The following is a 14,923-nucleotide window of genomic DNA, read 5'->3' as shown; positions in this document are numbered from 1 at the left end:
AAAACCTTTTTACTATTGCTCTGAAATTTTCTTACATCCTGAAAGACACTGCTCTAATGGGAGATTTTTTGAATATCCCTCATGAGATGTAGTATTTGTGATTGTTTTTAGGGGGAGATCAGGCATAAATGTAAACATATTAAAATACTCACAGACTAAGTTTGTAAGTAATTCTTTGTACATTGTTTTAATTGTTTTAATTGTTTTTTGATCTTTGTTATTATGGATCTAGGTGATTGTACTGAATTTATTAAAAAGCTATTCATTTTAACATATTAAGTAGCTTAAATTAAAATATATTATGACTGTGGTCTGGAATATTAGAGTTATTTATTCCTAGAATATTATTTACAAAGTTGGAGTTCAGTTCTTTTACCGAGTCAACAGTAAAATTTCATGATGCAAAACCATGTCCCTGAAATAATTAACTAGTTTTCACTGCTGGTATTCATAACTTTGTTCTCCTTCCTTCCCTTTTTCTTTTCTTTTTACCACAGATCACAGTTCATATCCAAAGGAACAGATGGCTCTTCTGAAGAAAAGTAAGAAGATTAAAAACATTTAAAATACTCATTGAGCTCATATATTTTTGAAACAGGACATAGATGTCACGTGTAATTTCTCTTAAAACTTCTGTAATAGTTACATGCAAATTTATAGCTCTAGTTCTGCATAATTTTGCTTAACCTTAAGTATACTGATAAACCTTCGCCTGTTAAACAGTTGACCAGATAAATGTGACTAAAAAATCCATTAATTTCAAATTACTCACTGCTTTAGTGCAGGAGGCATACGGATGCTTCATTGGCTAACTAACTCCTCTGTTTTTTATGGACAAGTATGTGCCTTCAATTATGCACCCAAATCCTTACTGAGGTTAATGCCAGACTCCTCAGCTGATTCACATCTCACTGTAGTGATGCATATATAAATATTTCAATTTGTTCTCATGGCCATGTCTGGCTAATTGGCCCTTTTGAGTCCAATGATTCAAAACGTTGACCCTTTGTTCTTTTGCACACTTTAAATGTGTTTATGCTGGTAAAGAAGTAACAAAGTGGTCAGAAGGAAAGCACCAAAGTAACTGACAACAATGACAATGTGTTCCTTACCTGACCTCCTCTCTGAGCTGTCCTGATTCATACTCTTGTTTGACCTCAGCTTGTACAGCATAGTCTGGCAGGAACTGCAAATTGTGATATACAGTGAGAATTTTTCTTTTTTGCATGTTTTGATTTTTGCTACTTAAAGCGCTTTTGTCAAAGTGTGTATGTGTTCCTAAATATTCTGGAACATGCCTACTTCCAGTGGCATGTGGGATTTATTGTTGTCAAATTTTTTCTTGAATATGCGTCTGAATGTTGAAATCAACTACATATTTTTTTTTTAGCAGTTGAAGATTTATCAAGGAAGTGTGTGAGACAGAGAGGGCTAGGTAAAAATAGTTTTTGAAGTCTCTTGGTGATAGACAACAAAGTAGCCAAGAGAAGAAAGTTCGAGGTGCCTAATAATAATCACAAACATGTACACTTCTTGGTATGGATAGCCCTTATGTATTGGATGCTTATTGATTTAGCAAGCGAGTGGTCCTTGAAAATTACATATCTATAAATAATTGCAGTAGAGGAGAGATACTGCTCTGTTTCTAAGTACACCTTACAAGAATTTTACATTTTTAAGGTATGATCAAATATTAAGTGGTAGGTGAATTTGATTAAAAACAGTAAATAGGGAATATGGTATCTAGCAGCTGCATGCTTATAAAAATATGTCTTTGGGGGCAGTTAGTGCTCAACTCTTACACAGATTATTAATGAATTCTCCCTTTTGCTTCAGTTAACCAGATCTTACTGTTACTTCTTGTTTTAACTGTGTGCGCCATTCTGTATAACAGAGTTCACAAAGTGCCATCTTCACTAAAGAATGGAACAGGTAAATAACTTTCATTTCGTTTATGTTCTTATGCTGTATTCCTTACTGCTTCATCCGAGTAGTGGGTGGTTCTTAAGAATTAATGTTTGCCTAGCAGTAGCTGGGTTACTTATGCTGTTGCAAGTGCGTTGGGATGCAGAACTTGATTAGAATATTCATAGTAATGACTAAGAAGAGCCATTCTGATTCTTTTTCTTTCTTTTTTTTTTTAATTCATCTGTCACTGATGTAAATGGAAGCTGTGTTGAACACTAGTGGAATTTCCAAGTGATAACAAAAATTGACCAGAACTTGCCCCCTTGGGAATGTGGTTGGACTATCAGTTCATTTCAGATAGATTGTCAAGCCTCAACATAATCTACAGCAGAGGTTTTACAGGAACATCTATAGTTACAGAAATCTGTTAGAGTTGGGGTACAGTTGGACTACTATGCAACATTATATTAGCAGCCTATTCTCTGTTCCAAATTTTAGTTTTTCATTTTGTTTATAAATATTTTTATTCCATTATAGTTTTGTGGTGGCTGTTATGAGGTTAACGGTCCTGCTTCAATCTGTACAGATCTATCCATGTTAGCTCTATACTTTGATGACTGTTAGAGGAAAAATCTTCCTTAGCATTAATGTGAACTGTTACCAGTACTGTTTCCAGAGACTTTTTCCATTCTATCATTAGCAGCTTCCTGTTAGTACAAGTGTTTGCACTGTTTCTGTCTGTCCTGCGTCCCAAAGCAGTGAAGCTCATGCAGTTGTGTTATGTTCTCTACTTACCTCTTTCCCTTAGCAGTTTTGGAACCTACTTTTCACTTTAAATATAATTGGCTGAGAAGTAGATGTCTCAAAGGTATTGCAACTCCTACAGGATTAAGATAAATAAGCAGCTTCATGGAGGACAGACTGATTTGCTCACCCTTCATGAGGAAAACATTCAGAGAACTGAGTTGTTACATACTCTGGAGGCATCCGTCTGTCCAGTCAGCATGCATGTGCCTCTGGATTAATGGTCTGTCTTTCCAGGTGGGGATGGAATGTGGTAAGGAAATGGGCTAGTTCTGATATGATTCCACTGGTTATGGAACTTCATACTCATTCATATGACCCATATTTATATATCATACAAGAAGGTGCTTAATTCTCTATAATAATGTGTAATTTTGTTGCTCATAGTTGATTTGGAGAGTCCTGAGGAAATGGAGGAAGAAATTCCGGTTGTAATCTGTGCTGCTGCGGGCAGAATGGGCGCAGCTATGGCAGCCATCAGCAGCATCTACAGCAACAGCGAGGCGAACGTTTTGTTCTATGTGGTTGGCCTGAAGAACAGCATCCCGCACATCCGGTACATGCACTGCCTCCCGCTGGCCTTAGGACCAGGCTCTTGTTCTCCTTAGGAGAGGCATGCAGAGGTCCGAGGGCTTTTCAGGAAAATATTTCTTCCTTTTTTTGGAGTAGTACTATTGATAGCTGTCCCCAGGGTCCCCTACATGTAGGGAAAGGGACATTTTTGCTTTACTTGAGGTGCTGACTGGCGTAAAGGGACATGCCCATACCTATGTCTCTCTGCCATCTGTAGCGCAGTGGCAGAAGAGAAAGCCTGTAGAAAGATGATGGTGTGTCCAAGCTTTTTTGTGACAGTCCTGCTTTGTGGCTCTGCATTTATCCCTCACCTGGAGTGCTGCCTTAAATTTAGGAGCAGAAAAGCCTGCTGCCTAAAGCTAATCCAAGGCAAGAGGGAGTGGTACAAATATACAAATAGAGGCCCAAAGTAACTGGTAATAAAAACATCTTTGAGTGTTAAAATTTGAAAATGGAGTCTAGAGTCTCCCTTCTCTAGAGAGAAGGAAGGTGTGAATCAAAATGAAAGCAGAGTCAACCTTCCTGAGTTCTCACCTCTGACTTACTGCGCATATATGGGCCTTGTACCCACAGTTTCAGTATCAAAATGAAAAGAGGTAACAAGTGGGGTGCCACAGAGAGCTTTTCCAGTCTAGTTTGTTAATAACTTGGATAACAGAGTGGAGAATATACTCTATGAATCCACAGTCACCTCCATGAAGCTGGAGAGAGTGCAGGTATATTGAAGAACAGGATAAGAGCTGAAAACAAACTACCTGTAATGAGATGGAAAAATGAGCTGAAAAACATGTTGAAATTCAGTAATTTTAGGTAGGAGTAGCTGATTGTATTGGCTCAGGGTGAAGAAGGAGTTCAGTAATAGTTCTTTAAATGAGAAGTTTTTTAAAAACTATGACATTATGACTGATTGCAGAAGTGATTACAGTGATGAAAAAAAGGCAAAAGCATATAAATGTGAACGTATATCTGAGGATTTTTTTTTTAATCTTGACTATCAGCACATCAGCAAAAGTATGACATTTAGCTTTGTGTGTCTTCTTTCAGGAAAGAAAGAAGGAAAGAAGTCTCTCTTGGACAGAGAACAACAAATAATTATGTGAATAAATTTGTGAAGAAATTGAGCTTGCTTAATCTAAAGGAAATAAGGTTTAGAGGTGATTTGGCACCCATTTTCAAGGACCGTGCAAAAGAGAGAAAGCTTACTTGCACAGGAGAAAGGTTAAAAAGAAAATGGACTTCAGTTGTAGCAGGAAAGGTTATGAAAACAGTATTTAATGTTAGGGATGGTGAAGGATGGGTTAATTGGACGATATGTGCAGTCTCTGTTTTGGGTGTCTTTTTCTTTTTTCTTTCTTTTTAAGAGCATATTAAATGAATGTCTGTGTGCAGTAGCTTTAAACATAATTGATTCTGTTTTGGGGTGGGATAGATCAAGTGAGCTTCCAAGGTTCGCTATTATCTTATGAGCCAGTGAATTTAATACTACAAGTGCTTGCCACACAATGTAATATTCTTTTATTGCTTCTTTTCTGTCACAGAAAATGGATTGAAAATTCTAAATTGAAAGAGATAAAATTTAAGATTGTGGAATTCAACCCAATGGTACTAAAAGGAAAAATCAGACAAGATGCATCACGCCCTGAGCTATTGCAGCCTGTGAGTAAGCAGACACCACTTAAAAATTTTACAGGGTTTTAATGCTCATTACAGGCTTTAAAATGTCCCAGATCTCCATTCCATTCTAGAGGAGAGTTGTGACCTCAGAGAAGACCCTATTAGTTCTGGATGCTGAGCCCTTGCTCAAAAGGAAAAAGTGTACTGTAGCAAACTCCCTGCAACTTGTCTGTCTCTTTGGTAGCATAAATGTGGTGTTTTTAATGTATTGTGACTTTAAGTGTATATTCATAGTTTGTCAGAAGAAAGATCTACAAACGTGCTTTGTGCCTCCATGATGCTAAGCTGACTGCATTCTGCAGCTCTGTAGGATTAATTCAGAGGGAAAATACTGATCTAAATATTATTGACTGTCTGTAACCACTGTGGACTGATAGGATCAAGAATGTTTAGCATCCAAGGAAGCTGCAGTAGAGAACAGAAAAAGACAAATCACCTGTCACAAACTTTTAGGAAGGGAATTGAGAACTAAAAAGAGAACTTTGTTTTGCCACAATATAAATTCATGGTTTGCCCCTGCCCTGAATACTACGTGCTGTTTTAGTCTCCTTTCTTCAAAAGGATACAGTACTCCTGGAAAAGGCTCAAATCTGTTAAGGTTTAGATTCATTATCCTTTTCTGAACTTCTACGTATCAAGTATATGGAAAAATATTCTGTACAAGGAATGACTGATTGGGTTAAAACTTTTCAGCCTGGAAATATGACTCTGAGCTCACAAAATAAGAGGTCCACAGAACTGAATGACATAGAAGTGTGAATAGGGGATGATTGCTCACTGTCTCTTACAATACAAAAGCTAACAGCCATTAAATTAGTAGGAGTCACATTCACAACAATCAAGGCATGTTGCATGTTTTTTGTGCAATCTGTAGAGCTTCCTGATTAAAGACCCTGTGAATGTAAAAAAAAAAAAAAGTATATAGATTCACTGCGGACTGAGGTTTTCATTCAGTCAGACCACATCTGTTTCGAGAAATGCCTTGAGCTGAAAATAGATGAAAATTATGAGAGTACTTGCAGCAACTTTTCTCTGTGCTTCCGCTGCGCTAATTTTCTCTGAGCATCTGCCAAGGGCTACAGGTACTGAGTAAAATGGCCTGAATGAGTATGGTTGTTCTTATCCTCCTTGTCCCCTTTCCCTCTGCTATTCTTATTGCAGACTTTGCTATTTCACCTCTGTGCCACCAGTCAAATCATTCCTCTAGAGTAGAGTGATTACTGTGTTCATTTTGAAGTGTTTTGTATGAAATACATCACAAAAAGAAAAAAAAAAGAACAATTGCATTGGGCTACTTAGTAAGGGTCATAGTAAATATAATAGTAAATAATAATGGACTCAAGATATCGTTAAACTGAGGGGGGTGGAAGCAAGTGATGGTTCACTAGTACTCAAAGAGAGAAAGCAAAACGGTATGTGAATGTAATGACAAAAGAAGCTTGAGATTACTGCATTAAACTGCTTCACCATTTAGTCCTGACCTTTTTTTTTTTTTTTTTGGCTTTATAGCTGAACTTTGTTCGATTTTACCTCCCCTTGCTTATCCAAAAACACGAGAAAGTCATATACTTGGATGATGATGTCATTGTGCAAGGTAAGATGTCATCCAAAAAACCAGTTTCCAACAGAATTAAAATAAAAATTAAGCAGTTTACAGTTACTTGGAAATATCAGATATATTAGAAACTGAGGCAATTTCTAGGAGCACGTGAACTGAGGCAATTTCTAGGAGCACGTGAATTATCTGTTTGTTTAAAGGAAATTCCGAGGAATATTGTTGTCTCCAAATAGCTTTTAAATGTTTGATTTTGATCAAAATGGTATGCATGGGCTTTCATATAGAAATAATTGCATTTATAATTGAATTTAGTCAATTGCTGAGAGATATAAGAGATTTTACAAAGAGGCTATTTATCATTAAATGCATGACTTGGTTTTCCTGTTATACCTGAACTTCTGCAAATGCCAGCAGTGCGTTATCCAGAATAGCTGTTTATTCCTGAGAGCAAGAGGAGTTCACTCAAATAAGAGAGTTAAAATTATGAATCCTGAGCATGTGATTTTGAGTATCTTCAGCTCACACTCCATAGCAACTTGCAGAATTCCCATCAAAGATTTCGGAATTCTCTATGCAAGTGACAGCAGTCAGAAGACATGGAAATCTTCAAAAATCATTTTGTTTCCATAGAAAATAATCTAATTAGAGGCGCAGTCATTTTTAAAGATGAATTTCTTTCTTTCTTTTTTTTTCCCTCAGCTTTCTTTCTCAGCGTATTTTCATACTTCTCTGGAGAGCCATCGTCTTCCCTTGTTTTATCATGTTGCTTTAGCTCACTTCTGTTTTGTTCTTTTTTTTTATAACATCCTTTAATGATGGCAAACACAAGCATTTTACAAGTGCTTGTTAAACCTTAAAATGGGATTCCAGTGAAAATTTGTTTTGATAAGAAATGAGGATAAGTAAAATAAACTTTTTGGCCTCAATCAATCTTTACTTAATAACATTAAGATCGGTGAAATAATGCTGAAAACAAATCTTACTTTGTTCTCCACAACTTTTCTGCAGCTTTCCATAGTTTTATCTCTTTAGTGGCAGATTTCAGCACATTGCACTTAAAGGGGCTGCCATTATCTGCTTGATAAAATTTGTTTAAACTGCTTTGCCTCATCTTGTTTTCATTTATGCTAAACTTCATCATACAATGTCTTCAACATGGAGTTTTGGGGGAGAATAAAATGAACTTCGTTTATATATGTATGTTTGTTTCCAGTGCTCACCTTGACTTTTTGCTTCTATTATTCTGACTGCCAACAGTGGATAACAGCAATATTTAACTCTCTAAGAAAACATTTTTAAGGTCTTTGCTTATACTGTGATTTCCCAAGCACTTAAACCTCCCCCAGCATCCTCTCCTCCTGCACTGACCTTCGCTAGAAATGTAGTTGCTTTTCATCCAGATTAGTTCCCTGGTAGGATTTCACTGCTTGTGTAGAGGGGTTGGACTGGTTGATCTCTAAAGTTCCCTTCCGCCCTTAATCACTCTGTAATTCAAATCAGACTTTCAGCACAAAAGAAATGGGTGGTTGGGAGCAGAGGGAAGCAGAGACTTCCCTTTGAGGGTGTCACCTTATATCGGTGGGTGGCGGGGGCTTGGCAAGCCCCAGGCTAGAGGTGCAGTCTCAGCAGTGTTGGGGCAGGCTGCTGCTCAGGGAAGGGCTCCCTCTGCTCCCCAAGCAGCCCCTGTCGCCTCCCTTGTGCCGCCTCTTGTGCAGCTGCAGAGTAAAGCTGATTCAGCTGCCTCACCTGGCAGAACATGGATGCATCAAATACTGATGATAATATCTGAAGATAGTATATTTATATATTTGTTTGTTTGTTTGTTTTCCTCTGCTTCAGCCAGCCTAAGCCCTGCCCTGGTCCACCCTCCAGGGCCTAGCAGAAAGGGATGAAGCTGAGTGTGAGAGGGTAGAGGCAGAGGGAGGGCACCTCTGTTTCCGCAGTGGCTCCCCGTGTAGGATCTGTAACACAAGACTGCTCTCTATCAGATACGTGTGGAAGTGAAAGGGAGATATAAGTTTTGACCTAGTAAGGAGTGAATGTGATTATGTGATTCTCATATTTTAACTCTGAGACTTTTTTTTTTTTTGGTCAATTGCTTTTTCCAAAGCAGTGACAATTAAAAATACTAAATCCCAGTCTTTTATGTATGTTCATGTTTTTCTCTTTTCTTGTAATTTATATTTTGAAAAGCAGAAGCTGCTTAGAATCAGGATGAAATAAATACCTATTAAGGTATGTCAATCTTGAACTATAAATAAGCATCCCATTAATGTTTTTTGGAGGGACAAGAATCCTATCTCGAGATTTTTAGCTAGCTGGAGTGGATGATTAAATATTCTCTGCTTGTTTCAGAAATAGCATTTCCAGTATTTGCAGTGTGGGAGATGTTTCTTGTTACTTTCCAGACTTCCAGAGTCCTTTATTGAGGTTTTCCAGTGACAGCAGCTTTACTTTATTGTGGCCTAGATATGGGAGTGCTCAGCTCATGCTTGTGGGCCATGTGTAGCCTTCTAAGATGATTAATTCCACTTGTGACCCAAAACAGGGAAGAGCAGTGATGATGGCTGCACATGCCCTTAGTTGCTGGAGCAGCTCAGTGGCAGCACTATCCTTTCCACATGTTTTCTCTCACAAAGTTTCCCTCACATCATGGCTATGTGCTAGTCGGATGATGAAGAAGGTGACACATGCCATATGTCTCCCTGCATCATCTGCAAGGAGCTGGGTGGCCTGCCAAGCTGGAAGGGGATGGTCCCGTGTGGCAGGAGCGTTTCAACTGCCCGAGGCTTATTTGTCAGTGCTGGGAATCCAGCTATCTCGATGGGAGGTGCAGGCACAACAGCATTGGGAAAAAGGCTGGTCTATGCAGGAGGCTCTGCTGTATTGCAAAATTCAGCCTTCATTGATACCCAGGTATCCTCTAAAATGGATAGGTTTGTAAGTAACATGGGAAAGGGGAAGTTATCCTAACTGTGTAGCCATGAAACAGGTTTATTCTTATGCTTTTGACTTTCCTGTCATCAGGTGACATCCAAGAACTCTACGACACTAAGTTAGCTCCTGGACATGCTGCTGCTTTCTCAGATGACTGTGATCTGCCTTCTACACATGAAATGGTTAGAAGTGTAGGGATGCAGGTAAAACATCATTTTGAAAGTCTAATCATGACTAAATTTACCCACACACGTAACAGTTCTGCACATTTTCTCCAAAGTGAGAAGTTTAACTTTTGGGGATACATATGTAATGGTTTTACAGGTAGTTAAGAAGAAATACTTCTCAATTCTGGAATAATACCATGCTATGCAGAATTGTTTCCTGTGATAGTTTAAAGCTTGATTGCTCTTGGATTCTACTACATTATGTTTGGTATTTTACTAAATCCATTTTGCTGTCAGAAAATCATAAGCATTTATGCAATGTCTAGTGAAGTCACTGTATGGTATTTGTATGAGTCAAATTAATAGGAAATTATAGGCCTCACCTCAGTCACTAGAAAAAAATGATGGAACGGGTCATTCTGGATACCATCTCTAAGCATGTGAAGGATAAGAAAGTGGTAAGAGTAGTCAGGGTGCATTTCCCAAAGGGAAATGATGCTTAATAAATCTGATAGTCTTCTGTGGTGGGGTAGCTGCCTGGGTAGATGAGTAGTGGAATTTGCCTGCCTTGACTTCAGCAAAGCTTTCGACACTGTCTCCCATAACATCCTCAGGGGAAGCTCAGGAAGTGTGGGTTAGATGAGCGGACAGTGAGGTGGACTGAGGGCTGCCTGAAAGGCAGAACTCAGAGGGTGAGGCCACATGTGCAGTACTGCGTCCAGTTTTGGGTCACCAGGACAAGAGAGAGACATTGCTACTGGAGAGAGTCCAGCAAAAGGCTGCTAAGATGATAAAGGGACTAGAGACTCTCTCATTTCTTACTAATGTGTGTAAGTATCTGGAGGAAGGGTGTAGAGAGGATGAGGCCAAACTCTTTTCAGCAGTGCCCGGTGACAAGATAAACAGCAAACTGAAACACAGAATTTCTGTCTGAGCATGAGTAAAAACTTCTCTAGGGTGAGGGTGACAGAGCACTGGAACAGGTTGCCCAGAGGAGTTGTGGAGTCTTCCTTGAAGAAATTCAAAAGCCACTTGGACACGATCCTTGAAAACGTGTTCAGAGTGACCCTGTCTGAGACAGGGGAGTTGAACTAGATGATCTCCAGAGGTCCCTGCCAATCTCAAGCATTCTGTGGTTCAGAAAAATTTGCACTGAACCTCAGGAAAATAGTGTCCGAAGGTGAATTCCTGAGTAGAATTCTACAGAATTGTCTTTGAGTTCCCATGCAAGTGGGATGCCACATCATGTAGAGTAAGCTACAGAAGGGCAAAAATGTGGTGGGGAAACAGCCCTGTCCAACCCTTGTGGATCAGTACTGTGGAAAAAGTAACACAGTCACTAGGAGTATCCTGTCTTTCAGCTTGTGTCTTGTAAGGAATTCAAGACAGGTACTCAGCACCCAGAAAAACAAATCTGGTACCTCATACTTAGTCTCTGTGTATGAGTGGCACATAGATACATCTACTCCTATCTGTATAGATATCAAGAGGGGATAAATATGTATTTTTTTTCTTTCAAGAACACATACATGGGATTTCTGGACTACAGAAAGCAAGCCATTAGAGATCTTGGCATCAGCCCCAGCACCTGCTCCTTTAATCCTGGAGTAATTGTTGCTAACATGACTGAATGGAAGCATCAACGAATTACAAAGCAGTTGGAAAAGTGGATGCAAAGAAATGTGGAGTATGTATAGGAATCTAGCTTTGTAGTTTAACAATACTTTCAGAACACAGTTTGCAATCTTTTTTTTTTTTTGGTTGTTGTGTTTTAATTCTTAAGTTAGTAACTCTAAACAATCTTTCACCGAGAGATCACAAAGCAAAGAAACTTATGCTCCAGAATGCTCATCTGAGCCAGCCCATGCTGTAGTGACCAGCTGGAATTCAGCCTTGTGCTCAGGCACAAGGCACTCGCACTCACGGTTCCTACTGCGGGTGAGCAGCCCCGCGTGGGGTTGTGCTCCCCACGCTCTTCCCTTCCCCAAGCTGCTTTAGAGAGGACGGGATGTTCCCATGTGTCTGTGTGGGGGCCCTCCTATTGCAAGGCTGGCTGAACTCTAATCGGGCATTACATTTCTTAAATATCAGCAGAAAATGCTTCTTTCTCCATAGTTGGGCCAGAATGGACATAAAACGTGTTTTTTGGCATTGACCATGGATAGGTCATGAAAACAACGGAACAATCACTGTTCATTTTTATATCAGTTCTCTGCCAAACCATATTCAAAATCTGACATTTACTTTCTTTGCCCTCATAGGATTAAGCTTAAGTTTAGTAAAGCTGAATTGAAACTGAACAGCTTGTGTTTTTGGATTACATCCATTTGTTGTTTTTACAAATGCACGAAGGGAGGAAGACACAAAAAATCTATATGTGAATGACAAGACAGATGCTTTTCTCTCACTCTGCTTGTATGGCATATCCTGTTTTGCTTTTTTATATTTTTAAAACCATCCATGAATACTACTGTATTGTATCTAGAAAGATTATTTGTTTTAGAGATTCTTTTGTTTTAAGCTGGCTTTTCAAACTACAGTGGAGAGAGTTGCTCAATGAGTGGTCGAAACGTGTTTTTTTGAGAGGAGATTATGCCTTTTTATGTTGCATCCTCTAAGCCTTTCTCAGCTTCTGCCCATGTTTCCTCATTGTTGGATTAGGCTGTGTTTGATAGCAATGAGCTATCAAACTGGAGCTGAAAAGCTGAAAAATACCAGTACTTAGTAGCATTAGAAAGGGTTATGCTGAAAAGCAGTGTGTTCATTTTGAATTTTGCCAGAGCATTTATGAGCGTCTGATTTTATACTAAAAAAAATATGTTTGATTGTGGCTTTTTTGACATTTCTTCTTCTTCCCTTTGCAGGGAGAATCTGTACAGCAGCACCCTTGGTGGGGGTGTAGCCACCTCCCCAATGCTGATTGTATTTTATGGGAAACATTCCACTATTAATCCTATGTGGCACATAAGGCATCTGGGTAAGTTTAACTTTCCAGCATTTCCCATCAGCACTAAATAAAGTGAGAGATGTTAAGGTTCCAGTAGAGAACTTTACATTACTATAATTCAGTATGTTACCTCGCAGCTCAGACCCACAGTCTGCAATCTGTGCTTCTTTCTTTTCTTCTGATACTCTTATGTTCTTCAGTGTAGTGCACAATGTGGATGGGGACTGTTATGCAAATAGCTTTAGCAGTCGAGTAAACTATGTGGTTGCACGCCTGCAAGGAAATACCTAATAGTCCTGTAATTGGATTAAAAAAAGGAAAAGAAAAAAAAGAGAAATTACTAGGACAAAATTGAGACTGATACTGGACACTTTTTCAGTCGACAGTGTGAAAGACTATGGGATCCCTGGGATGGTGGCAGTAGTTAGTCAGGAGGTGGTATCTATCTGGAAAATTTATCTGACTTGTTTTATTAAAATTATTATTAGGCTTTGTTAAAACTAATGTGAGGATTTTTTTAAGGCCCAGCTATGCTAAAATGCTGAAATGTTAAAAATTAATGACACCTTATATTTCTAATTGAGGGAAAAAAAGACATGAAATTGAAAAAAAGCTACTTTACCATACACTTTATTGTCTATACTAGTAATAAACCATACTAATTAGTTCACAAGTTGGATTTTTCTTTTTTCCTTCTAACATGACTATGTAGTGTCTTCCACTATTGAAATAGTACTTTTGTGTACCCCTGCAGGCTGGAGTCCTGATACTCGCTATTCAGAGCATTTTCTTCAAGAAGCTAAATTACTTCACTGGAATGGAAGATACAAACCTTGGGACTATCCCAGTGTTCACACCGATCTCTGGGAAAACTGGTTTATTCCTGACCCCTCAGGGAAGTTCAAATTAACTCGTCCTGAGAGCTGATACTGGAAACTGGTTAACAGTTTCATAAACCATAGGGTGCAGGATGTGGTAATCAGTGATACAACCTCTCAAATTGCTTTATTAATTGATTAAAAAAAAAAAACATTTGTTAAATAGTGCTATAAGTGGCGATCAGTTTATATGTGCTTATGGGTGCAGCAATAGCTACGCACTTAGCTCTTCACTCTTGACTTTCAAGTAAGGTGAAGAAACAAATATACTTGATACAGAAGTACTTTCATTAAACATTTACAGAGGTGAAAGTCAGTACCAGACATGATGTGTTTTAATGCAAGGCCTTTCTAAATATGATTAGTACCTACTGCTGTGTAGAAAAGCCTACACGGGAAATACTTGCAGCATTACATATGAGCTGTATTTAGTCCTCTTGCCCCCATTAGGCAGCTTGAGATTGAAATTTAGGCATCATTTCTACTAAGTGGAGTTCTCTTGCCTGCAGGTTGTTTTTCAGCATTGTGTCTGTCTGCACCCTGGGGCAGTCGGACAGTGTCATACAGACCCTGTGATGTCCACACATCACTGCTACCCAGGTGCGGAATTACACTCTAACACACGGCACTACAATTCCTGATTTTATTGGCAATCATTTGTAGATTTAAGACAGATTAAGAACCTCTGCATTATCGTAAAGAGAAGAGCACCAATTCTGAGAGTACACACAGAATTAAAATATTTAGTGAAACTGTCATTGTACACTTAACTATACTTTATATACATAGATAGCCCAGTAGGTGTCTCTTTTAAAAAAGAGACCTTTCCCTTCAAAATAAAAAAGGAAAAAAAAAAAAACCCACCTTACAGTAGTTATATACTACTGTGTTACCTACTCAGCAGTGCTAGTTACATGATTTTAACTTTGTTGAAAAATAAAATAGAGTTGTAGCAAATCCCTGATACAAGATACTTCGAGCACCTGCAGGAAAATGTCCATGTAAACAGTGATACATCATACAGTACACCTTAAATAATAGACAAGACAAATCCTATACTTTTTTGACAACATACTGAACAGCTTTAGGCTGAAGCTAATAAACACAGTCAAACTCATAATGCACACTTCCTTGATTTAAGACGCTCAGAATTAAGCCACATAATTTGGGAAGAAAACTGTAAACATCATAACTGCCTCACACCAGGCTGACAGTGTGTGCCCCCAGTGACAGTTGCTGCAGCAGGCTTAGAATCTCCTCTAACTGGCTACACTCACTGGGCTTCAACAGTCAGTGGCTGTGAGGAAAGGATAAAAACACTGGTACAGAAATCTCTGACCAGCCTGGATTGTGGAGATACTGCTTGTATCTATTTTTCAAGTATGTGAAGCACCTACTCTCATAAGTTCATCAAAACAACAAAGTTTTGATCAGCTTATTGCTTTTACTTCATCTCTTCCTTATACATTAGAAGAGG

At 38.7% G+C, this 14,923-nt stretch overlaps 1 protein-coding gene across 1 annotated transcript; it reads left to right on the top strand.

Moving 5' to 3' along the window:
• The first annotated feature begins 503 nt into the window (after window positions 1–503).
• GLT8D2 (glycosyltransferase 8 domain containing 2) lies at window positions 504–13,598 on the top strand. Its single transcript, XM_010214616.2, has 9 exons — window positions 504–542; window positions 1,837–1,932; window positions 3,100–3,268; window positions 4,824–4,941; window positions 6,469–6,553; window positions 9,545–9,657; window positions 11,142–11,308; window positions 12,486–12,598; window positions 13,323–13,598. The coding sequence occupies exons 1-9, from the start codon at window positions 524–526 to the stop codon at window positions 13,493–13,495; spliced, it is 1,053 nt and encodes a 350-aa protein (XP_010212918.1). The 5' UTR covers window positions 504–523; the 3' UTR covers window positions 13,496–13,598.
• The last annotated feature ends 1,325 nt before the right edge of the window (window positions 13,599–14,923 follow it).

Source organism: Tinamus guttatus, unplaced genomic scaffold, assembly GCF_059628265.1.
Source record: "Tinamus guttatus ecotype Peru unplaced genomic scaffold, ASM5962826v1 Tinamus_guttatus_pri_ptg000125l, whole genome shotgun sequence".
NCBI lineage: Eukaryota > Metazoa > Chordata > Aves > Tinamiformes > Tinamidae > Tinamus > Tinamus guttatus.
This window is presented reverse-complemented; position numbering and strand designations above follow the sequence as displayed.

Excerpts from the sequence above, each read along its gene's own strand:
- GLT8D2 (XM_010214616.2), top strand. Across the intron at positions 9,658-11,141 it reads TTAGAAGTGTAGGGATGCAG|AACACATACATGGGATTTCT; the intron begins GTAAAACATCAT and ends TTTTCTTTCAAG. Across the intron at positions 12,599-13,322 it reads GTGGCACATAAGGCATCTGG|GCTGGAGTCCTGATACTCGC; the intron begins GTAAGTTTAACT and ends GTACCCCTGCAG.